Source organism: Brienomyrus brachyistius, chromosome 8 (genome assembly GCF_023856365.1).
Source record: "Brienomyrus brachyistius isolate T26 chromosome 8, BBRACH_0.4, whole genome shotgun sequence".
NCBI classification, from domain to species: Eukaryota; Metazoa; Chordata; class Actinopteri; order Osteoglossiformes; family Mormyridae; genus Brienomyrus; species Brienomyrus brachyistius.
The window spans coordinates 15,850,678-15,876,682 of record NC_064540.1 but is presented as its reverse complement, the minus strand read 5'-3'; the positions used below and the strand labels follow the sequence as shown (position 1 = coordinate 15,876,682).

Here is a 26,005-nt window from a genome sequence, read left to right as displayed (position 1 = left end):
ACACGCATTGCACGTTTTCGGCAACGCGCAGCCTGAATGAATGGTTGCTGCACTTTGAATGACAAAGCGGGGACGCGCGTTGGGAGCGTGCATCAGCGCACCCAGCTCGGTGCGCGGGCGTGTCCTCCGCTTGGTTTTCCTACAAGGTAATTCTTGCTTTGATGAAATGATTGTCATGTATGACTTTTCTAGCAGCAGATTGTAGGTATTTTATGGGAAGAATACACTTTAAAATGATCTGCCGGTCAGTTTTCCACTCGGAATCTCTGTTGTGAGATACAGTGGTTAATGGCTAATCACTGCCTGCATGTGCGCCCATCTGTGTCTGATTTTCTGATGGCCTTTTTGCAAGTAGACGCCGTCTCTTTATGAATAGAAACATTTGCCTATTGGCAGTAAATTTTATTAACTGCGCGCGACACTGAATGCCCGGGCATCGGGGGAACGGGGCTGGAAATCCGGCAGAGACGCGGAGACGCGGCTCCGGGTCTGAGTACCGTGACTTTACCCTAAAGGGCCCGAGTGAAGGTCAGCAACACGTATCTCGTACTTAGTTAATTTTCCTGTGATTTCTTAAAAACGACTGAAATTTTCTCAGTATCATGTTTCAATCCAATGTGCGCCATGAATTCTTTAATTTCAATCATTGCCAAAAATTCATAGCGTATGTCATATAGAAGCAGGCCATTTACAGAATATTGCGGCAGAAGGGCTATAATGATGTAAAATGCATCGTAAGTCTGTATTGTGTGTGATGTTCATAGTAGGAGTGCCATCTTGTGGAAACGCTTTTATATGATTAAGTGAAGTCTTAAGTTCCTTCTAAAAGCTTTATGGTAAGTACAGTATAGTAAGAGCAAAGTTATGTTTAAATAAGTATGTCCGAGATTGCCGAAGACTTGACAAATTAAGCTGCATGTGATGTGAAGCGGCAATGCTGGCTTCTGAGCCAATTTCCTTCCTGTCATTATTAATTTATTTTTTCAGTAATTTATCGTTCCATTCGCGTTTATTTATAATTAACAAATGCTGTTGTCCATAGCACCGTACAAGTGAGACAATATCACATTACAAATGCTTACAAGCTGTCAAGGAGTCGACTAGGCGTAAGTGCGGCTAGATTGAACTTCCAGTGAGCGCCCTAGTACGAGTGCAAGCAGGATCAGAACAGAAGCTACACTGCATTTTCCAGACAAAACAAAGGTGTAATAGGCTGATGTGTTATTCTCCACGTTAATAAGACTATCGGCACACTCCACGTTTGTAAGACAATCAGCGTACTCTACGTTAATAGGACTATCAGCGTACTCTACGTTAATAGGACTATCAGCGTACTCTACGTTAATAGGACTATCAGCGTACTCTACGTTAATAGGACTATCAGCGTACTCTACGTTAATAGGACTATCAGCGTACTCTACGTTAATAGGACTATCAGCGTACTCTACGTTAATAGGACTATCAGCGTACTCTACGTTAATAGGACTATCAGCGTACTCTACGTTAATAGGACTATCAGCGTACTCTACGTTAATAGGACTATCAGCGTACTCTACGTTAATAGGACTATCAGCGTACTCCATGTTAGTAAGACTATAGGCATAATCCACGGTAACAACACTATTGGTGTATTCCACATTAATAAGACTATCAACATACTCCACGTTAATGATACTATCAGCATACTCCATGTTAATAACACTATAGGTGTACTTCAGGTTAATAAGACTATATGCATACTCCATGTTATGCTCCACTTTATGAGTGACTTAGCTGGGGACCTGCTGACACTTTTATTGGCACCTGGCTCTTTAAATGCACAGCGCCGGCCTGATACCGCAGGAAACAGCATCTCTGGGAGGTACAGGCAGGATCAAGACGGGCCCGCTGGGGGCTGCGGGGGTAGCGCGTTTGCGTATTGATTGGGGGGTGGCAGCAAGCGTGACATGATTGAAGCTGACACCCAGTGGTAACGTGCCACTTGTGTAATTTACAGCTCAATTCAGCTCAATTTGCCTCTTATCTTGCTCAGCCTAACCAGAGTCGACAGCCCCTGCACCCCCCCCCCCCAGCCTAGGTCTCCCTTAAAAGAAGGGTGGCACATGTGAGCTGCTTGAATAGTGTGTGAAGCCAAGGGGGGGGCATGGTGGGAAAAGCCTGGCTGGTGGGGGACAGACTGTCTGGTCTGGTGACTGACATTCGGCTATGAGGGAGCCTCAGCATTTTAACAAACAGCTGTTATTCATGGCCTTCTGTACTGAGCAACTCCCCCATCAGATTATCTGCCAGCACTCAATAAGGGCATCGATATCCATTCAACTGTCTTTCATAAAGGCACCCAGTACAGACACATAAGGTCTGGACCCTCTCCCTAAAAGGCTCAGAACCCAGGCAGGGGTACAGCCTGGAGAGGATGCCAGGGAGCGATGGACTTCACTGGACACACCCACACAGGGGTACATATCCACACAAGGGTACACATCCACACAGGGGCACACCCCTACACGGGGTACACCCCCACAGGGCACAGCTTTACTGCTTTGCCTACATGTGTCATGAAACAGGAGATTCTCAAGAATCTCAGTCAAATTCGACTCAAATCAGAACCCACAACCCTGGAAGGGTGAATCTTCAGAGCTGAGGCATTACTTATACAAGTTCATTATCATCAGTGAAACACTGGTGTTTGTAGTAATACAAGAAAAGTTCTCATCTTGGCATTTTGAGGCTCACAAGCTAAAAGAGGAGCAGACGATGGCTAAGGGTAATGTGGAGCATCAGGAACATCTTAATCTGCAGGGATCACACCTAACTGCATTCATTCCTGCTACTTCACACCGGTGCTACATGTATGTAGTCAGGGCATCCTCACACATGCTGGACAGAAATTCATATGTACTGCTTTGCTCACATCAGGTTACTGAAGGAGATGTTCTGGACAAATCAATGGCACAGGGCTGACAGACAAATGCTAAAGAACCCCATATAGATAGTTGTGACAGCTTTATGCGTAAGCATTAAATAAGTCAATATATGCGGAACTGTGCTTAAGGTCTATTCGTCTATTTAAGCCAATAATGTTTGCTAAACAGGGTCGCGTGTGAAAGGTGAATGTTTAACTTCTCTAGTGCACTGAAACGAAGCGGAACGCAATTAAGGAGTATTTTCTCCTTTATCCAGCAGAGGGCGCTCGACACAAATTTATATACACTACAAGACCTGGCATGGTACCTGCCTCAGTACTACAGCTGATGTGTTTACATGAATCCATTATCTCACTCCCTGGTTTGGTGTCTTCTGATTCATGACCAATACAGGGAGACAGCGGTTGCATTTCGACTTGGTATGTTTCAACATTCAATAACACTTCAAAAGATTAACTACAGTTTGTTTACACTCTGTGCTCCGATTCTTAAGTTTTGTAAAACACTTTTAGCCATTTAAACAACTAATTAAGTAAAAGCGCACTTCTTTATTGTACAATATGCATTAAATGTCCATTTATCCATGTATCCATCCACTTTCCAGTTGCTTATCCAGGCATATGGGGGGAGGGGGGCAGGACAAACCTTAGGCTGGTTATATCCTGGACAGGATGCCACAGGGCTACAATTCAGAGATGCAAATTAGCAGGAAGTGCATGTCTTTGGACCGGAGAGTACCAGGAGCAAGCCCAGGCGATACGGGCGGGCATGCAAAGTCACGTACAGAGCGGAGGGGGGATTTGAATACCCACCCCTGGAAGTGTGAGGCAGTGGTGCTTCCCTCTGTGGCCCCCACATCCAATGTGCTCATAACAAATGGGCCCCACACTCTTGCTAATCCACATGCTGCTCATTCTGCTCACATAAATATTCTGACATCATCTTGTATTTGGAACAAGCTGTGATCTTTATTCATAATTTTTTTTTACCTACAGTGCTGCTTCCCGTCAAGTCACCGTAATACATTCTGAAATGAAAAGGAACACGGTGTATTGGCATTGCTCATCTATAAATCATTCATCTTGTCACCCTGGTGTACAGTGGAAACCGGTACAGCATAACCCACAAGCTACATGTCACAGACACAGATATGTTGTCACAGACGACAATAACACGACACTGAAGTGGTGAACCGAGTATAAATTTAATAAAGTATATAAGCAGTAGAAACATTTACAGATAGAGAAGCTGCCTCCAGGGGGTGTGATCACCCCCCCCCCTGTTCACAGTGCAGGAAGGACTTAAATATCCATCAGCTATCCAGGATGGATCAGCACTGCTGGTCTGCTCTGAGTTCAGCCTGAGGATAGGGAATGATGTATTTTTGAATTTTTCTTGACTACAGCAGCACCTATGTGCAGTTAAGCGACAGTCGTCCCTCCCCCTCTGGAGGTGGTGTTTATGAGATGGGGTGGTGGGGGGGGGGGGGGGTCAATAATTAATATCGAAAACAGCAACCTCTACACGCCTGCAGTAGGGAGGTAGTAACTTCAGCAGCAGCCCTCAGAGTGTAGGCGTGGCTGCGGCAGGCCGCACTCCACGCTCAGGTTCGGGGGGGGGTTCATTCATTTTACTCCCTCCACCCCCTCCAGTAATGTCTTTGGCTGCTAGGCTGACAACAAATGCTGGAGAAGTTCACTAACTCCGTTGATTATACGCCATTTGGAGAAGTTCCGACTGCTGTCATGTCTTAGTTCCTTGTAAACATCGGTGGGGTTCTCTTCATGGGCCAAGTGGTTCCTGACTGCTGTCCTGTCTCAGTTCCTCGTAAACATCGGTGGGGTTCTCTTCATGGGCCGAGTGGTTCCTGACTGCTGTCCTGTCTCAGTTCCTCGTAAACATCGGTGGGGTTCTCTTCATGGGCCGAGTGGTTCCTGACTGCTGTCCTGTCTCAGTTCCTCGTAAACATCGGTGGGGTTCTCTTCATGGGCCGAGTGGTTCCTGACTGCTGTCCTGTCTCAGTTCCTCGTAAACATCGGTGGGGTTCTCTTCATGGGCCGAGTGGTTCCTGACTGCTGTCCTGTCTCAGTTCCTCGTAAACATCGGTGGGGTTCTCTTCATGGGCCGAGTGGTTCCTGACTGCTGTCCTGTCTCAGTTCCTCGTAAACATCGGTGGGGTTCTCTTCATGGGCCGAGTGGTTCCTGACTGCTGTCCTGTCTCAGTTCCTCGTAAACATCCGTGGGGTTCTCTTCATGGGCCGAGTGGTACCCCGCAATATCGTGTTTATCCTTTTAGATCAATTAAATAGGAACCAAACATTTCACTGTAACTTATATTGATCTTTTAACAGAAGTGTTTAGTGTATCGAAACAAAATGTTGCTTCAGTGAGTAGTACCCAGGGCAAAAGCATCTATGCTTTTGGGTTTGAATCCCACCCTCACTCTACAGCGTCAGTTTCCTTCCAGAAATTGCTGTCTCTGAACTGCCTGTAGTGTGTGTGTGTGTGTGTGTGTGTGTGTGTGTGTGTGTGTGTGTGTGTGTGTGTGTGTGTCGTACCCAGTGGTGCCTGCAATAGGCTGCAAGGTCCTCATGATGTGGTACTGAATAAGCAGCTGGAAGGTGAACGTTATACTATAACCAGCCAGCTCAGGATCGCCGTGGCTTTTACTGAAAATGAACTGCAGGAGTCTGGCAGTAGCTTTGGTACCAGGAGTGCCGAGAGGAATTGCCCGTTTGTGTGTGTGTGTCCGCGTGTGTGCGCGCGTCTGTGTGTACGTGTGTGTTTGCGCGTGTGCGTGTTTGTGTGTGTGCTGGCAGTCATCTGTCCGTATGCTTGTCCTGGTTTGGGTCACAGGGGGCCTGGCAACGCTCCCGGCAGCACAGGGCACAGCCAGCGACCGCCTGCCAGGGGACAAACACTCACACTCATACTCTACATGTGTCCTACTTGCACATGATTGTCCAAAGTGAAATATCAAGCAATCATTTGTACTGTCCCGCTTTTATAAATGAATGAACTCGTAGTGTGTGGCTCACCTCAGGGCATAAGAAAGACCAGTGAGACCCCATATCTGTCCATCACTCTTCGTCAGCCTCCGTGCCGATGATGGAAACAGAGGCGATTCCCTTTCAGTCTCTCTAAACGATTGTTCGGATACTTCACTAGGACGTAAGGTCCTCCAGATGGCCGCATTACGTAAGACTAATGAAATGACTAATGGCTGTTACACTTTTCAAAACACATCGACACAAAAAGAAAGCAGATGGACAAGGCAAACAAACAAATACGCATGGAGCGGTACTGTAATCCCTGTAACTGGCTTGCTGACATGGAGTGCATTTGCTTGATTCATGGTTCGTAGACAGCAAATTCGAAATCCTCCTCTTGGCTGTTGATGTTAGGGAGGAACCTGCAGCTAACGGCTAAACCAGAGACGTGCTCTTTACTGCGAAAATTCACTGCAGAGAGACGTGCCCCGCAGTTGTCTCTTTGAGTCAATATGCAGGAAAATCCCTAGAAGCCAAACCCGCAGGAAGAGAGACTTTCAGTCGTCGTTATCATGCCCTGTGAGTCAGACTCCGCACTCAGAAAATCAGCACTTACTGCAAACCCCTGTAATGTCTGCTTGTTGTACCAGAATCCCCCCACACACACATACACACACACACACACACATGACCCTCTCAATTTCCCCTTCTGGTTGACAGCCCAAACAATCGTAGGTCATAGGTCGTTACTCCTCTTCTCCTCCTAAGGAGGGTTTACATACTTTCAGAATAGAGTGGCTTCAGACAGACTCAGGAAATGAATCATATATCCGTCCATATATAATATGATACAGGTACATGCAGAAGACAGCATGGTAAAATTACTATTCAGTGATCCCCTCTTTCATGCAGTTTATTCATGGCCAGTGGCAGTTTTCACATGCAATGCGTGCATGTCTTGCAGCGTGCATGCATGGCTCCTGTGGGCCAATCAGTTTATTCAGTAGGATCCTGTCTGTTTCTTGCCCATCATGGGGTACTAATTGCAGTCCTGCAATCCCATTAGGCAGAAGATGTGAAGAGGGGGGAGGTTACTGAGTTGTCAGGAAGCCATGCCTCCTCTCTCCCTGCCTCTCCTCACTCCCTGCATCTCTCCCTGCCCCTCCTCTCTCCCTGCATCTCTCCCTGCCCCTCCTCTCTCCCTGCCTCGTCTCCTGGCCTGCATCTCTCCCTACTTCTCCTCTCTCTCTGCACCTCTCCATACCTCTCCTCTCTCCCTGCCTCTCCTCACTCCCTGCATCTCTCCCTGCCCCTCCTCACTCCCTGCATCTCTCCCTGCCCCTCCTCTCTCCCTGCCTCTCCTCACTCCCTGCATCTCTCCCTGCCCCTCCTCACTCCCTGCATCTCTCCCTGCCCCTCCTCACTCCCTGCATCTCTCCCTGCCCCTCCTCTTTCCCTGCCTCTCCTCACTCCCTGCATCTCTCCCTGCCCCTCCTCACTCCCTGCATCTCTCCCTGCCCCTCCTCTCTCCCTACTTCTCCTCTCTCTCTGCACCTCTCCATACCTCTCCTCACTCCCTGCATCTCTCCCTGCCCCTCCTCACTCCCTGCATCTCTCCCTGCCCCTCCTCTCTCCCTGCCTCGTCTCCTGGCCTGCATCTCTCCCTACTTCTCCTCTCTCTCTGCACCTCTCCATACCTCTCCTCACTCCCTGCATCTCTCCCTACTTCTCCTCTCTCTCTGCACCTCTCCATACCTCTCCTCTCTCCCTGCCTTTCTTCCTACTTCTCCTCTCTCCCTGCCTCTTCCTGCCTCTTCTCTTAGCCTGCATCTCTCCCTGCCTGTCCTTTCTCCCTGCCTCTCGTCTCTCTCTCCCTGCCTCTCTTCTCTCTCTCCCTGCCTCTCGTCTCTCCCTACCTCTCCCCCTTGCATCTGTCCTCTCCAAGAAGGTGACTTACTGGGTGGGCCAAAGGATTCCTGGGGGAATGGGGGGGGGGGTGTGTTCGGGTATAAGACGTCAAACAGACTGAAAAAAAACTGGCATGCCTTCTTGCTGTTTACAATAATAAAAATAATGATTGGTTCGTACGTGTCTAGCAGTAGGTTGGGCCAGGCTTATGATTGGGTGGTCAAGGCTTATTCTGCCCCCCCCTCCTTCATGGACCTGGGCCTCAGTCTCACATCTTTACATAAATAGATTCAATGGAGAGTAACCCCCCCACCCAATATTCCTTCAGCTTGTGACAAAATGACACGCAGGTACGAAGCTGAATGTTTGCCTACATGTCAGGGTAATTTCTTTGGAGCTCGAGAGCCCCCCCACCGATTAATAAGATGACGGGGTTGCTGATTGTCATACAAAGAGGGACACAGTGTTATCGTTATCACGGTGCTTTCCAGAAGGATTCCGGCTCCCAAACCTGGTGCCCCTTTTAAGAAACAGCAAAATGATGTGTAAACCAAAAATATTTTTGCAGATATTAAATATAATTTAGGAGGAAACCTGTGAAATGTGCTGCCATTCTGCATCCATTTTGACCCATTAATCCTGTAGTTGGCAGGAGCTCCTTGGGCAGCAATTAGAGACATATTATAGTCATCAGTCATTTGGGGTATCCCTCTGGCTGTGCGGCTCCATGAATGCATCACCCGCTTTCGTACGGAGATTTTCTCTGGCACTCAGGTGGGCAGCTTCTCCGTCATAATTTTGTCAGGAATCTCAGTCCTTGTCTTAACATGGAATTAATATCAAGGTTGTCACTAGACCATAATGACTAATGGACCAGCGGTCAAATGGATCAAAGACATTGAGTTAAAGCACGCTGTAGTGACAGATTAGCTCCCCCCTCCCCCCAGACTTCACTCAAAATTAAGAAAACAATCTCTTGATGCCCATTCATGGATGGAGCCTGGTCACACACACACTGGATTGCTGGACGCTCATCCTGCACAGTTTTGCTCCACGGTCATCATACTGAATTGTACATTTTCATTGAGGATTTATGGAAAAACATGGATAAATCCAGGTAAAATCATAATTGGCCAACAAACAATGAAGTACACTAGTCAAGTGGAGGTGCAGCTCTATTTGTTTTGTTATGTAAAATAGAAATAAACCCAGGGAGACTCATGGTTGCCCAACAAACAATGAAGTAGACTGCTTGAATGGAAGTGTAGCTCTTTTTGATGCTTCATATAAAACATTGATAAACCCAGGTAAAATCATGGTTGGCCAACAGATGTCTCATTCAAACTGGTGTATCGCATCAGTCTTCTATGGACAGATAAACCATGGACAACTTGTAACACTTGACCAAGTCAAGACAAATGTAGACCGCAAAGGACATGTATGATCATAAAGGCAGCACTTCCTTCTTAAGCACTCAGATTCTGTGCCTCGGGCAAAGTCCTTTGTCGGAGGAATCACTCTGGAAAGGCGATCAACAGTGAGATATTTTTCTTTCCTAACTGGCAGGCTTGGTACGAGCTTCAGTGAGTCACTCTCGCAAATCACCCAGATCAGCTCGCTTCCTCAGTCTGCCTGTCACTCTCTGACTTCTCTGCCGTGACATACTGTGCTTAAAATGTAAATGAGCTGCTGTTTCTCTGCATCTTCCTTGTGTCTCAGAGCGCTTGGCACTCAGCTCTGGCAGTGTTATATACCCTTTTCCCTTCTTTTGAGACATTTTACAGGTTTTTTAACACGAACATAGTCAGTAGCAGTTTTACCTGTGTTACATAATTATTATAATAATTATTATTCAAAGGTAACTCTTTCGAGTCTTTGTTGATATGATTTTTAGGTCTGACAGACCACTCACTCTGTAACGTGCACCCATATTTAAATATCTAACATCCAATAGTTTAGGAAGAATTTAAGAAAAAAATATGTAAAACATCTACACTAAATGGGTAAAAGTTGTGTACATTGGCCACATAAGCCACACCCATTGCTGACATACAGGTGTATAATTATGGGGGGGGTCCATACAAAAGAGGTTAATCAGCCTGACATTGTCATTGGACACCATTCCAACAAGTCGGTTCTCCATGTCTGTCCTGCTAGAGCTGCCCTGATGAGCCACACGTGAGGAGGAAACATCTGGGAGCAGGTTCAGCTTCGAGGTGGGGGGGCCACACAAGCTCTCAGAGAGGGACCTGGTCACCCAGCATCAATACCCAACGTAATGGCAGCAAATCCCACCAGCAATGTCCCAGCATCTAATGGAAAGCTGTCCCAGAAGAGTACAGGCTATTACAGCAACTAAGGGTGAGCCGGCTTCGTATTCATACCCTCTGATTCAGAGTGAGATGTTGGACAGGCTGGGGTCCCAATACTTTTGTCGATGCAGTGGAGTTATCGACAAAAGTTGCTGAGGAGAATGATTTTGGTTAGTTAATAAGAGAATAAGAGACATTTGTCCTTCTGACTAAATACAAAATCACATCATGTCAGATGACCTTTAGAGATGAGGAAGTAGGCCAATGTTGGTGTTTTTAAGTCAGACTGCGCCTTATTGGTTATTGCTGAGCATATTATAATCATCAAAGAGTTTATCATCATCATCATCACACACAGAAGCAGCTTTTTGCTAAAGGGCTTCTAATTAAGCAGCGTAATTATGGGCTAATTTTAAAGCTGATGGCCAACATTATAAAAAAAAGGCTTGCTAACGAGATGGTTGGGCGGCTGGATTGTCTGGCTGGATCTGAGGGGGTCATGATGAACACAGAAAATGTTCAATGAACAGGAATAGGAGACAAACCCCCCCAAGAACAAAAGACTATGAGAAAGCTGGGCTTTTGGAGAGAGGAAACTGGGACTGGAGGATGGAATCAGGCTGTTTTACTGGCACCCAGTCTCAGGATGAATCATATAGGCAAACCAATCAGCGTGCAAGGCAGCGTTTTCATCTCTCCCCTAAAGACATGCGGCTGCGTGACGCAGACAACACACAGGGAATCTGCTCGATATGCCAAAATAATTAGTTATAGGTGAGTAGAGGAGCTTGTCCTCAAATCTCTTCTCTCTCCAGCACCCTCCCTACGTGTCAGTAATACTACCTCAGCCTGCCCCCAGGGTCATTAACATACAACAGATATTTTGAGCGGCGTCAGATTGATTCATTAAGCTGAATGACATAATCAGAATATGCCACTAATCCTGGAGGAAGCTGCTAATGTTGCAGCTGCTCAGAAGACAGGGTTAGGTGAAAAGGCAGGGCTACAGAAAAAATGCAATAAACAATATCAGCAATGTAAAATGGATTTAAATAGATTTAAATAAAATACTGTTAGATAAGTGAAGATGAGTAAATTGTGCAAATTGTACAACTGACCCGCCGAATTGTGACCGTACCACTAATGATGAGTAAAGTACAGGCGCTTTCATTTAAATCCAAGTCTCTCAAGGGAAAACATTTTAAAAAGCATGTGGTTTGTTTACAATGTGTGAGCAGAGGACACTTCTGTACCATCCACGCCATGACAGTTTGCTTTGCTGCAGCCGACACCGACCCCAAGCCCATGTTGGGACAGAGAAATTGGTGGTGGAGCTGAGCTGTTGTCAGGCGAGCGCTCCGAAAGAATATCCAGCTACAGCACTTTGCGATAAACCTTTAAATTCCCTTTTAAGCCACCCGGCGTCCTCCCCCTCCCCGCTAAACGTGCCTCTTCACATTAATAGAGCAGAGAGATAGAGACCTTCAGGCCTAGAAGAAAAGACTTTGATCTTTCCACCGGTCCTGCTGAATAGCTACAAAGAGAGGCTGTAGTGAGAGCCATTTTTATTCATGTGCTGTGGGAAAAATTCACACCGTATGTGTGTTAGAGACTCATTGCACATTCATCATCCAGGACGGGGAATCGATAGCGCGCTACGCTCATTAGTAAGCGGCACCCGCGCTGAAATAACGCATGGTAATGCGTTACTGTTAGGATGGGCGTATCCTACAGACGTATTGCTTCAAACTTTCTTTAACGCCATTATTATTTCAGTTGTTGCCACACAACAGGGGCTTGTGTAAGATCTTGGCAAATGACAGGAACTGTCATCCACTCTCCATAACAAGATTTTTATCATTTATTTGTAATTCAATCAGTTTATTTCCTGAACTGTTGTGAAATCATGATGTGAAAATGTGCTTTTTCACTGATGCTACAAAAAGCAACCAGGATGGACTATTAATGAGTTCAGCCGGCATTAACTAAATTATAATGTGTAAAGTGTAAATATAAAATGACATCATACTGTGCTGCCGCAGTACTAAAGTAAATGCTGTTTTCAATGATATACAGAATGCTGTAAGGAATTTTGTCGAACTATATTTTTCAATTTGTTTATGATTTATATTTCCATATTTAAATGATCAAATGTGTGTCTGTGATTTAAGTCACTGCTTTCTGTAGTAAAACTCACTTAAAAGCTCTAAATACAGCACATTGTGACATGGAAAGTCTATATGTTCACAGGAACCTTGGTAGTAATTTGAATATGGATTTTATCAGAATATAGTGTCTATTATATAGACAGAGGCGTTCAGTGGGTCTGTCGCCTGTGTCAGTCTGTTGTGTGGTGTCTTGTCGCCTGTATAGGCCTGTCGCCTGTGTCGGTCTGTTGTGTGGTGTCTTCGCCTGTGTAGGCCTGTCGCATGTGTCGGTCTGTTGTGTGGTGTCTTGTCGCCTGTGTAGGCCTGTCGCCTGTGTCGGTCTGTTGTGTGGTGTCTTGTCGCCTGTGCAGGCCTGTCGCCTGTGTAGGTCTGTTGTGTGGTGTCTTGTCGCCTGTGCAGGCCTGTCGTCTGTGTAGGTCTGTTGTGTGGTGTCTTGTCGCCTGTGTAGGCCTGTCGCCTGTGTCGGTCTGTTGTGTGGTGTCTTGTCGCCTGTGCAGGCCTGTCGCCTGTGTAGGTCTGTTGTGTGGTGTCTTGTCGCCTGTGCAGGCCTGTCGCCTGTGTCGGTCTGTTGTGTGGTGTCTTGTCGCCTGTGTAGGCCTGCCGCCTGTGTCGGTCTGTTGTGTGGTGTCTTGTCGCCTGTGTAGGCCTGTCGTCTGTGTCGGTCTGTTGTGTGGTGTCTTGTCGCCTGTGCAGGCCTGTCGCCTGTGTCGGTCTGTTGTGTGGTGTCTTGTCGCCTGTGTAGAAGTGGGCTTCTATTTACATTTCATGTAAAACCTGTAATTCTTAAACTGCCTATTATGAAAATGGTTGTTTTACAGTTTGATATTTTTTATATTTGTTTTTGTCAGACAAATTAACAAGCAAAACAAGCTCAAGTCCTGTTATGATCAAAATATCTGAGAATAATTTCATTGCAGCCTTTCCAGAGTTATCTGTTGCTTGAAGAAACACACATCCATGAAAAAATTCTCAATAAAAATGGCAACCATTTCCAAGGGCTCCTGGGATGATCATCAGCCGGTGTCGTCTGAGCAAGCGAAACGAAGTAGCGCTGGATGGGATGAGGGTCCTTCAGGCAACACTGTGCCAGGTTAGTGCCACAGAAAAGGGAAACTCCATCAGAGCCAATAGCAGCTGCCTCCGGTGGCTGAGACACCCGGCTGAGGTGGAGCCGAGACCGTGGGCCAACTCTTAAATCACCGTGTTGGGGGCTCGAGACAAGCCAGCGAGAATTTCACCCCAGAGACACATTGTACTGTGCGAAACATAGTAATTTATCACTGTCCAATGGGAAGGTTACAGAGGAGCAGAGAGAGTGTGTGTGTGTGTGTGGTGTGTGTGTGACTTAGACAAACTGGAACCTTTATCTCTGTAGTTTCTTTAGTCGTTGCTCACCAGAGCCATCGCTGAAGGACTGCGACAGTTAGAAACCCAAGAAGAAACAAACATGTTTTAAAGCAATTCCATCTTAATCCTGTCATATCGCTTCTGTTGCCACTTACCATTTTACTGGGTTATGTTACTACTTTAGGTGCCATTCATGTGTAGGATGCTGCTGTTATAACCTTGATCAAATGAACATAAATCCTTCCAGTAAATTCCTGGATTAAAACCGTGAGAAAGCAGAACATGGGCATGGTTATGAATATGTATCTGATACATTAATCTGTAATATTTTAACTGCTTCATTTAAAACCTTGTGTTTTTTTTAATCAAATATATTCCCTACATTTCTAAGCAGGATAAATTGAACTGCTTTGTGGGTACAGGAAGATTTAATTGAAGGAACTTTTCTGCAGAAATTCACAGAATGGGCTGCAATCTCTGACAGTTTTTTAACGATGCACCTCCAAGGTCGTTTGAAGGTCACTTATAATAACTAATCCTGGCATCCACGTGACGTTAGGACAGCTTGCGCTGAAGTACTGTCCTTGCTGACAACTTGGGCACAATATGCAACACACTGGAAAAATTGCAAACCCTCAAGTTTCAAGGTAAAATGGAAAACAGATTTGGCCTGACAGTCTGATAACTTCATTAATGGCTTTCAATAACCTTCATAGTTTACCAGCATTGCCGCACTTTAATGACTAGGCACACTTTCATATCCTGTATACCTGCTGTAAGCATGCAGCTCTGAATGCCACCCCATACATTCAGGATGGTAGGGGGGGGGCATGTTAAGTTAAATTCTTGTGACTTATTTATTTACAACATAAATGAGAAATTTGCCTCATTTATGTCCCCCAGTTACATCAACACTTATTAGGGAGCAACCGAATCGGGGGGGGGTTTACTGGAGTTACTGGAGTTGGACTTAACTATTGAGCAACCATGCAGTGGTCTGTGAAACAACTGGAATTTTAAATACTTACATGTAATGTAAGTAATACTTACATGTAAATTTCCATGACTGGAAATTTATCATCATCGGTGAGCTATATGAGATGAATCATTTGATCACGTGGATCGGTACTTGGTCCCTAACGCGTGACAGCTGACCCTACTCAGCCTCTGAGCCGCCACACGGCCTGACACGCCGGTCCAGGACCTGTGCCATTCCGGGCTATTCTCTTAGGAGGGATCTTCACAAACGTACCAGTCTCCTCTGGATAGTAAAACTGAGATGTTAAACCAACTGTGCTGATGGTGCATTACTGCTTCTCGAAGTCCATCCGCCGACTATATGCCAGACATTCTAGAAACATTCTGTGACGGAGACCTGTTTGGCACAGCGGCTCAGCGGGCACCTCCCATTGGCAGCTGCGGTTTGCAAGAGCCAAAGAGGCTGTACAGCAGACACCCTCGCCAAAGAGGCTGCACAGCAGACACCCTCGCCAAAGAGGCTGCACAGAAGAGGCTGCACAGCAGACACCCTCGCCAGAGAGGCTGCACAGCAGACACCCTCGCCAGAGAGTCTGGTTGTATTTTTGTAATGTAAATGTATGTCCTAGAGATTCAAAATTTTTTTCTTAATTTTTGAGCTGTTTTGACGTCAGGTTTTCTTTGTTTTTGTTTGAATGGACCTGAGTGAATGTGACATGTCCCAGCCACAGAGTGACCAGTGCTCTTGGTGTCACAAGTGAGACGTGGGACTGTCGGGGGGGTCTTTAGGGTCTTCATCTGCGTACAGTGAGTGGACTTGGACTTAACAAGCCTGACAGGGCAGACAATAATCAGCAACAAAGGTCAAGCAGCAGTCAAGAAATACATTGCAGATTAAAAGCTGGCAGACTTGGAATGACCTAGAAAAAATCTTCTATTTAAATTAAATTATGTTAGCATTGTTACTGGGGTGATGTGCTGTGGGTGTTGCGTGAAAGGAATCAGGATACAGCGAGGATGGTAGAGTATCCATAACAAAGCCAGGGTTTTCCAGCCGGACACGACCCTTTCGCTTTAACATAACACATTTTGTCTTATCTGGAAGCTCGCAGTGAAAACTGAGTCTTTGGTGTGTTACTGTATTGCTATAGCAACCAGGTTGGGTGAGGACCAGTGTGGGGGAGCTTTAAAGGTATGAGGGAGGCTGATATTCTGGGGGGGGGGGGGGTGTCGCTGGAGCTGGCCCTCCCCACCCCCCAGCTTACTCTCAGCATGACAAAGTGTGTGAGTTTGTGTATCAGAAGACGCCAGCTCTTAAAACACCCCCACGACAGATTGAAAGCCAGGCTCTGGGTGGCGACAGACACTCGAGACTGTCACTGTCACCACACTCCCCAAGCTGATGTAGTTCTGACAGCTCTGACTGAGAAGCCAAGCCTCATGCCAATCACGTCTTTGGTATGTCTGAAAGTGCTGATCTATAAACTTCCCTCTGGATATGTTCTTTCTTACCAGTGGTGTAATAAAATTAACAGAAATGATAGAAAATATTAAAGCGCATAAGTATTGCTTCTAAGTTCCTGTGTCACATTATGTGGGGCAGCAATTAATTTTTGTGAGTCACATGACTAGATTGCATACCTGTGGAATATGTCGCATCTACAGTACATTACTGGAGAACTTCTCCTGGCAACAGCTTACCCTGAGATGCTCCTAACCACCTCGAGAACATACTCAGCCCATTAATGATTAGTGCCACGGCACTGGCTGCCCTTTAACAAGCCTCCCTGGTAGCTGATTGGTGTTCTGTGGTGGAGAGGCATCGTCGCAGTGCTGAAGCTTCACTGGCAGTAATGGCTTTCCTGAAGTGTCTCCTAAATAATTCAGATGCTTCGTATGAACAGCAGCACGCAGCATGAGCTACGGCAGCTGCAGAACTCTAGCCTGAAGCCCACCTGTGCTCCGCATAGTGAGCTCATCTTACTCCTATAAAATGTAAATATAAACCTCAGAATGCAAACCGAATTGAGTTTCTCTGCATGGTACACCATATATCCCCTCCGGGGGTCCCCCCCCCCCAAACACACACAGCCAGTAGAGACCGTACCTCACACTGTGAACACGCCACACACCAGGACCCCACTTATTCTCTCAGCTGCAAGCTCCACGACACACCCATCAGCACGCGGACAGGATCCAGGAATAAAGAGCGAGGATTTAAGAGCGTCGCTCGGCAACCGGGAAGATTGAGCGAGCCACATTTAAGCAATTGCACATGGGGAGTACCTGAAGGTATGGGCTAGCAGACGGGTGTACGCAGAGCTGGGGGAGGAGTCACAGCAGGAGAGGAGTCACAGCTGAGGGACGAGTCACTGCTGGGGGAGGAGTCAGAGCTGGAGAAGGGTCATGGCTGAGGGATGAGTCACTGCTGGGGGAGGAGTCAGAGCAGGAGAGGAGTCACGGTTGGAGGAGGAATCACAGTTGGGGGAGGAGTCAAAGCTGGAGAAGAGTCGTGGCTGGGGTAGGAGTCAGAGCTGGGGGAAGAGTCAGAGATGTACAGGACATGGTGTGGCTGACGTTACAGATTTACTACTAAGAGCAGCACTGACTGCGAATTGTCATGACACGTGCAAGTTGGAAGCATGAAAAGCAGGGGAAACCTCACATGCTTAGCTAATCAATTAAGTTATACTGACTCCTGTTTTTAGGCATTTCTTGGTTTTATTTATGGAAGTAAACACTATATTGGTGCTATTCCGGGGCCCATTCTCCAGTTCCAAACTGGGACATCTCTTATTTCTTATTATTGACGTTTAGTTTAAAAAATATGCAAAATACACCAAATCTGAGAAGATGCAATTACATTTTTATAGAACTGCGCATTATTCACACATTTTGTTACTGACAAAAAAATATATTTGTCTCACCGGTCCAGTCCACCCAGTGCTCCCAGTACCTGGGGCTCTAGTCAGGCTTTGCCTCTCTCTCAATGTGTCTCCCCATTATGTCATCCCCAATCAGTCCTCCTGTGCTCCACCTGCGTGTATCTGTGTTTAAGTCATTGTGCCCCTTTTCTGTTATAGTGCCTCCGCTTGGCATTAGTGACTGCCAAATGAAGCTTCATGAACCATTTGCAGTATTTTTTGACCCCACTAGATGGCAGGATTGGTTTGCTTTGGGGCACACTTTCCTCCTAGTCGGTCGTAAATATTTGTTAATTGGCAACAGGGGGAAATCCTGCTCAGTGAATGAACACTACCATTAAGGAGGCTCTGAGGATAGACCGGTCGCACTCACTGAATGGACTGTACCATTAAGGAGGCTCTGAGGATAGACCACTCCTGCTCACTGAGTGGACTGCTTCAGGCAAGTGGGCAAACAGGCAAGGTGAACCGCGAATACGGGCAAACGGGGTTTATTGACGGCGAACGAGCAACACGGCACAAAACATCAATCACAGACCCAAGGAAACAGAAACGCGTAGTGAAATACACAAGACAAGCCGAAATAACAGGAAACAGCTGGTTACAATCGGGGTTTCACAGGAGGTGAATGAGGGGGCGTGGCACACAGGAGGATCGTATGAGCAGGTCATGACAGACTGTACCATTTTTCTGCACTGCGCACTCCCATTAATGACAGTGAAAATGGATACAAACGCATTTCAGAGTGTTTCTGTGCGTTTTTTACTCCCTCTGTCCGTGGTGTTTGTGGGGGAAAAATCATGTACAATCATAGAAACTGCTAATACAATGCAGCATTAAACACATATAAAGATGCAGAAGAACGTGGACAAAAGTGAGATGAAAACGCATGTGGACATTTTTTTTAATGCAATACAACGCGTTGCGCTTTTCATTTTTTGGACTTCCCTAATGTGAACACGCCTTTACTGATAATTGAAAAATCTGGCAAAAATGCAGCTTAATTTGTACATATTAAAAAAAAAAAAAACACTGCATAAAATAGTGTCTTTATTTACTCGTAATAAATGTTTAAAATGTGTCTTGGCTGCCTCAGGCACTCATTTAAATGCAAGAAGTAGTTACATATTACACATTATAACTTGGAGGCTCACGCAAAACAAATATTGATACAAATTAGCTGTACAGATGGGGCCCAATGCAGCGACAAGCTGAGCAAACGCAAAGCTCTCCATCAACCAGCTTGGTAATAGCCTGTTTCCCTGAAGGATGGAATCAATTACAAATCAAAAAGACCACAATTTTATATACACACACACACACACACACACACTCTGTCTGAAAACTTTGAACATAAGCAGTACCAGTCAAAAGTTTGGATATGCCAAGCAGCCTACAAAGGGAGGGTGTAATGCGTCACATCACATGATCTGACCACCGGACCTATACTCAGTAGAAATGGTTTAATGGTTTTGGAGGAGTTTGACCAGAGAGTGATGGAAAAACAGCCAATCAGAGCTTAGCATACATGTGGGACCTCCTTCAGGACAACTGGAAAAGCATCCCAGGGGGGCCACCTCATGGAACTGGTGTAGAGGAGACAGGAGGGTCAGACAGTCCCCGGGGTTAAGGGCCTTGCTCAAGGGCCAAATGGTGGCATCAATATGCCGACCAGGGATTTGAACCCACAACCTTCTGAGTCCCAACCCACAGAGCTGCCCCACCCCCTCCAACAATTAAAAAATATTGTTTAATTTATTTCTAAAATGTAGAGAATAATACAAATAACCCTTTCTTAGGATAGTATGTCCAAAGGTTTGACTGGAACTTACATAAAGTGCATATGGGCTTTATGAATAATGAAATTATATTGTCTAGTGGAAAAACAGCCATGAAAGGGGGGGTATTCGTGTGAATTGGGATCAACCGTCACAAACCCCACCTTTGACCTAATAGGCTGTCTCACAGCACAAATGACAATGAAGCTGAATAGATCTGCACTAGCTTCTGATTGGCCAAGACAAAGATGATGTCACTCCTTATCTTATCACAGCCTCGGTGGAACACAGTCTACAGGTAATTCTTCATGTCAGTCTTTGATTGTTTGATCATATCTCCCACCGATCCTGATGTCAGATAATCGTAACAAAGAGATCAGATTTTATAAAGTAGGACAACGTCATGCAGTCAGAAACCGAGAGGGACTTTAAAAGACATTCAGCAGCGTAGCACATGTGACCTTTTCTATGTGAACATTTTTCCCAAGTTAATCCCTATAATGACAAATATATTCAAAGCTGGGCACCATGTTCTGCGTCATTGAAGGGCAAACTGAGTCATCGCCCATTTCCATAAACCCAGAACATGACCCCGGTGTTGGCTAGTCCCTAAAGTACTCGGTTTATGGCTTGTTATTCTTCATAAACCAAGTGCGTTCTTCACTGTCTGAGCCCAGTAAGGCAGGTAAGTGGTACCATCATGCTGATATCCCACAAAGCTAATGAACGGTTGACCTGCAGCCTGTTAGCGAGCTGGAATCGCAACGATTAGCTGCATGACCCCATCAGCACGTGTTTGCCTCATCTGCGAGTGACCAGTGAAGCCAGGATCACTGGTGTTTATTCACGGGAGACACTCCAGTGAGATGCCTTTCAGTAGGGATCCCCAATGAAATTATAAGGGTGTTCGTGATATATGTACTGACCATCAGAGAGCGCACACACACACTGTAATACACTTTGGGTATTTTGGAGACTCCAGTAAGCCATATTGCACGTCTTTGGACTGTAGGAGGAAATGCACAGAGAAAGCATGCAAACGGCACACAGGGCTGGGATTCAAGCCTTGTAGCTGTAAAGCATGTTAATCTTTTTTTTCTATATTTAACTGAATGGATCAGTCTGAGTAAAAGACTGAATGCTGCTTGGTGGCCCCACACTGAGCGGGAGGGGAACGGCTGTCTACCCGGCCCCGGACAGGCCGTCCTCACTGGTGGATGTTGACAGTGCTCTCATCATCCACACTGCACTCACAACTGAAGTTTGCTGCCAAGGTAGATGGCGGCTTGTCCCGCTGGGGGCACATCTTCACATCGCGGGTGGATCTCCATGGAGACCAGGCCTGTCAACCAGCCACGAATTGTTCAGGGTGTGTGCGTCCAAGGTGAAGCTCATCGGGCGGCTCCAGGGAGAGGGATTTGGGGCAATCGTGTAAGCGCATCGCCCAACATGACACGCTCAGATGTTCGGGGCGAGACGAAGCGCACAGACACCTCATGCCCGGTTGATTTCTTCTACAGTTCTGCTTAATTGCATAGCTAACACTTTTGTCCAATCAGATTCTGCCCATGTGTATAGTTGGATGTTTTTCTGGAGCGGCTGCAGTGAGGCAGCAAAAGAATCCTGCCGCTCGTCCCCGCTCACATCCTTCAAGGCAGAACTCCATGTGCTCGGCTGATCTTCTTGGCCGTTTCCTTGGCACGCTGTTCCGATAAGCCGTGGGCCATTCAGATTCACCCCAGCTGTGTCACAGGCCAGTCTTGACGGAGCGCAGCCCGGCATTTTTCTTCCACTCTCTCATAGCCACTATGCCTTGATCTGGCCCCAGCTGCCCCATCATGTCACGTGATAGGAAAATAAAATTGAATCGCTTTTCATCAGGGCTCACGGCCTCGGCCAGACGCCGTGTCCTGGATGATCCTTGAAGGAGTAAAGGAGAGAATCCAGGATGCTGTCACAGATGTGTAGCTCAATACCAGTTTCCATGGGTCCCTTGACCCTGTATCAATGGCTGAAAATATCATCACGCAGTGGCGAAAGCCTTAGAAAGGAACATGTCACTGAGGGTTTTGTGACTCTGTTTCTCCAGTCAGGATTCAGAGGCCGAGGGTTACATTCCCATTAATACAACAGCATTCAAAAAGCGTTTGTTATTCTTGCGACGTTTGACCTTCTGTTCTCAAAGCCCCCAAAGTCTCCATCTCAAGGCATAAGTGGAGTTGTATGCATTTTTAAATAATAACTTGTTTCTACGCTCATTTTTAGGTCCGACGTAAAATTTCAGTGGGCGAACACGTCGAAGAAGTCAGGGACACTGTCAGCCTGCGATTTGATGATGGAATGCGGCTTTTTTGTAACGACCTCAAAGTGGACACTTTAGGGAATGAAACAGCCTTGACACGAGGGACTGGAGGAGATTCTTTTTGTGAATGAAAATGGGCAGTTTGTCACTGTTAGCTTGCAATAAAGAGATCTGAGGATCGGATGCTTAACAGGCTGTTTTCTTAATGGGTCAGGGCTGGGTCACACATTCAAAGACGCTGGATATTAGCAAGGGGTGGAAAACATGATAAATTCATATCAGCAACATTCAAAAGAACTGATCACGATGTGAAGTCAGGTATTTTACACTCCGGATAAACAAGAGCCTTGATTCATTTCAGAGATTGTTTCAGGAATGTTTCTGGCTACGTGTTGAGTGGAACGTTAGTAGTGATTCAGATTGTGGTCGTCACACTGATTTCAGTGTTAGGATGTGAGGATATGTCAGGATGGTCCTCTGATCCTTGAAAAAAAAAAAAAACTATGGACTGGGAGAGGCAAAGGCACCTGATTCCACTGTTGCCACTGCGGCAGGACGCCAGGGGGGTGCAAAAGTAGAGGTTACCTTGGGATCTTTTATTAATTTTTTTTCTAAGCGTTTCTGCTGCGAGTGACTCATGTCAGACCAGAAGAGCTCGCCTTTAAAGCCCCTGTCCATCCCTCCCTCCTCAATGAGAGGCATCAGGCCACTTCTCGGGCTCAAACGTCGACCCAGGTGCGAGCGCACGCCGGTAGGAACCTGTCACTCCTGCTGCCCTGGGACTCTGAAGCGGCACCACAGAGCTCATCCTTCATCGCCATGACATCCACCTTCTGTCTTCTCCTCTCTCTGCTCCTCATCTCCTGTGGATCTTCAGCAGTCATCACTGGGGTGAGTGGCTCCTGCCGCCGCTGACCTCCATCCTGGAACAACTTCTCACAAAAGCTTGTGAACCAGTAGTTGGGCAGTGACTTCTCTTAGTTTGTACGTTTACAGTCTTTGAATGTTTATTCACTTATTTAATTTCCACCAAGGTAAAACTGAGGCAAGCATTCACGAATTGCACGGTATTCACTACTGCAGGGAACATTGAGTTACTGCATGCCAGTAATCATTTCCTGAATAAAATTTGCTAATTAATTCACAAAATAAATAATAGATTTAGCCAGCATTGTATTATTCGTAATTATATGCAACTTAAAAGAAATAATTAAAAATTATGAATAAAGCAAATACATAAATACTATTATAAATACTAAATAAATAAATACTATGTACTACATTCTAAAATGCAGTTATTTCAAAATTCATATTTAAATAACTAGAGCTGTGAATAATTTTTGTTTAATATATTAGGATTTTATTGTTTCAAAGCACTATTTTCAACCCATTTTCGCTAAAACATTTTGATTTCGATGATGATGATGTCACAATAGCAACCTAATGAATGCCTGTGTGTGTGTGTGTGTGTGTGTGTGTTGCAGAGAGTGGCTCCAAAGAACCACAGTACACTATTGAAGTGTTTGTTCTACACAAAGATAAGATAATTATCCAGTAGATTTTTGTAAATGTTGTGTATCTGCTGGTGCTCCAAACGAAATCTCATTGTAGCTGTGCAATAACAATAAAGCATCTTTATCTTTTATATATATATATATAAAAGATATATAGAATATATATAGAATGCTGTTAGAATTTTATATATAGAATGCTGTTATTACCTCATGACCATAACCAAGATAAGCAGTTAGGATGGATGGATGGAAATTATTATTAGTTATTATAAATCATCATTATTATATGCTTTCTATCTAAGGGAATTATTACAATACTATGCTGATTATAATTGTTAATTTCTGGATGTTCAGAACATCCTCTCCGATTTAACCAAAGGTGGTCACAGTACTGATATAGCAATGGGTCTTACCCAGCTTACAGTCCTCTTTAATATACAGAATTTTGCAGCTCCCTAAGGTCACACTCTGCACAAAGTGTTTAAGCACCAGTGTGACAGAATAGTGAGATATTTATATTTGGTGTTTGCCAAAGTGGTTTGACACACCAAAGCTGACACTTTACAACATTCAAGATAAACATGCACATTACATACTTATGGTGAAGCATTTCATTATTATCTATGGTGGATTTTCAGTGTCAGAACTTACATAAATTTACACTAAATATAGCATTTTTATTACACTGAAAAGACTGCATGCATGAAGTATATTTCAAATATGTAAAAATATTCAAATGAAAGGCTGTTCATCCTGGCTGTAATCCTGATTTGTACGCCGTACCGGGATAATTAACCCAACAAATTAAGAGAGCGTGTCGTTACTCATGTGTGCCATCAAAGGGTGGTGGGGGCCTTTTTCCCGACAAAGAGCGATGGTGGGGGGGGTCGGCCTTGGATTTGCGAAGCAGACTGACACTGCAGAGCGTGTGATGATTGAGATTACACGGACGCTTCCACTAATCCTGCTCAAAACCCTGATATTGTGCTGCCAATAGATGTGACCTCCGATTCCTTTATTCTGACATGATTGTAAACATCATGCTCAGAACGCTTGGGATGAAAAATCAAACGAGCAGCTGAAATGCCTTGTGTTTGCAAACAGTCAATTATCATTCTCTTACTACATAGATATAAAAATATGCTTTATAAATGCATTACCCATAGCTAACGGTAAGATACCAGTACACAGAGACGCCTTGCGTAGTAAAATTGTGAGCCTGGAGGATGCCGGAGCGCAGCGTGTAAGAATTTGCTCACTGGCGCCCCCTTCCAGTCCCTTTCATGATGGCAGTCTCTCCGCCCTTCCATCCACAGGCCTGCGAGAGGGACTCCCAGTGTGGCGGAGCTATGTGCTGTGCGGTCAGCCTCTGGATACGAAACTTGCGCATGTGCACCCCCATGGGGCAGGAGGGGGAAGATTGCCACCCGCTGAGCCACAAAGTGAGTATAGCTGCAGCCCTCCTCAGTCACACACACCCACACATAGACACGATATGGACAGACGCATTGGGACACCTGGCCATTACACCCACAGGAACTTGACATGACATAACAGAATATAACACACCCCGACATAAAGTTTAACACCAAACCTAAAAGGCCTCTACTGGCCACCAGCAGTCACTACACTAAAAACTGAATAAACATGTTTGTTATTGGGGCGGCATGGTGGTGCAGTGGTTAGCACTGTTGCCTCACACCTCTGGGTCACATGTGTGTGGAGTTTGCATGTTCTCCCCATGTCGTTGTGGGGTTTCCTCCGGGTACTCCGGTTTCCCCCTACAGTCCATAAACATACTGAGGCTAATTGGAGTTGCTAAATTGCCCGTAGGTGTGCATGCGTGAGTGAATGGTGTGTGAGTGTGCCCTGCGATGGGCTGGCCCCCCATCCTGGGTTGTTCCCTGCCTCGTGCCCATTGCTTCCGGGATAGGCTCTGGACCCCACGCGACCCAGTAGGATAAGCGGTTTGGAAAATGGATGGATGTTTGTTATTTAGATAGAGAAGCTTAAGCAGTTGTTCTGATCAGTTAGCTGGCTATGAACTTCAGACTCTACGCACTTAGCTATTTGTTTTGTTTTTTAAACATCTGGGGGGGGCAGGAAAAAAAACACGCCCACTGTTAGCTGCTAACAAATTTAGCCAAACATCTATCCTCTGTCATCCATCCATCTTCCAGCACGTCGTAATTTAAAACACATTTGTTTATTCCGAGAGCGTAAACAGCACTATGACTCATCTACATACAGCTTTTCACTGTAACACCTGCGATGCTCACCTCCATCAAACTGGGAAGAGGGACAGAAGCTAGCATAAGGTACCGGTGTGTCACCCTGACACATACACGCCAGCAGACACTGCCCCCACGCGCTCTCCCCGGCTAGGCCCCTCCCCGCCTGACATGTCCGCTCGGCCTTCCCATAATCCCCGCCCTGTAAGGTCTCACCCTGCTTCTTTTGTGGCCAACCTATGGGCTGCATAGTCATGCCGATGCTCTCTCTCCCCTGCAAACAGGTCCCCTTCTTCGGGAAGAGGCTTCACCACACATGTCCCTGCCTGCCCAACCTGGCATGTGTCAGGACAGATGACGCAAAATCCAAATGCCTGCCTTTATACAAAGTCCAAGATTACTATTTCTGAGAGGATGGAGCGCAGAACCTCTGTTTCAGCTGTTTCCGTGATTCTGGTCTCAAGAAGTTTTAGGAATATATCTGTATTCTATTTATACAGTCAGATGTGTTGCCTTACTCTGATGAATGTAAATATGGTCTGTACAGCACTTCAGGTTCAGCTCCTGTTGTTTAAAAGTGCTCTATAAATAAAGAAACATAAACCTTTATGCTGGGCACAGTCGTAAAT

The 26,005-nt window shown here is 45.8% G+C and overlaps 1 protein-coding gene across 3 annotated transcripts; it reads left to right on the top strand.

Annotated features, from left to right (window-relative positions):
• Positions 1-26,005, top strand: prok2 (prokineticin 2). Of its 3 annotated transcripts, none has more exons than XM_049022615.1 (5): positions 1-146; positions 9,980-10,183; positions 13,299-13,392; positions 24,462-24,587; positions 25,661-26,005. In XM_049022615.1, the coding sequence occupies exons 3-5, from the start codon at positions 13,309-13,311 to the stop codon at positions 25,784-25,786; spliced, it is 336 nt and encodes a 111-aa protein (XP_048878572.1). In that variant the 5' UTR covers positions 1-146; positions 9,980-10,183; positions 13,299-13,308; the 3' UTR covers positions 25,787-26,005. The 3 variants fall into 3 exon arrangements, with proteins under 3 accessions (XP_048878572.1, XP_048878571.1, XP_048878573.1); XM_049022614.1 differs by having other exon boundaries at positions 13,220-13,392; XM_049022616.1 differs by lacking the exons at positions 1-146; positions 9,980-10,183; positions 13,299-13,392 and adding an exon at positions 22,211-22,522.

Coding starts and splice junctions, on each gene's coding strand:
- prok2 (XM_049022615.1), top strand. CDS start 13,309: ATGATCATCAGCCGGTGTCGTCTGAGCAAGCGAAACGAAGTAGCGCTG. Junction 13,393..24,461: donor TTCAGGCAACACTGTGCCAG/GTTAGTGCCACA, acceptor TTCCATCCACAG/GCCTGCGAGAGGGACTCCCA. Junction 24,588..25,660: donor GCCACCCGCTGAGCCACAAA/GTGAGTATAGCT, acceptor CCCTGCAAACAG/GTCCCCTTCTTCGGGAAGAG.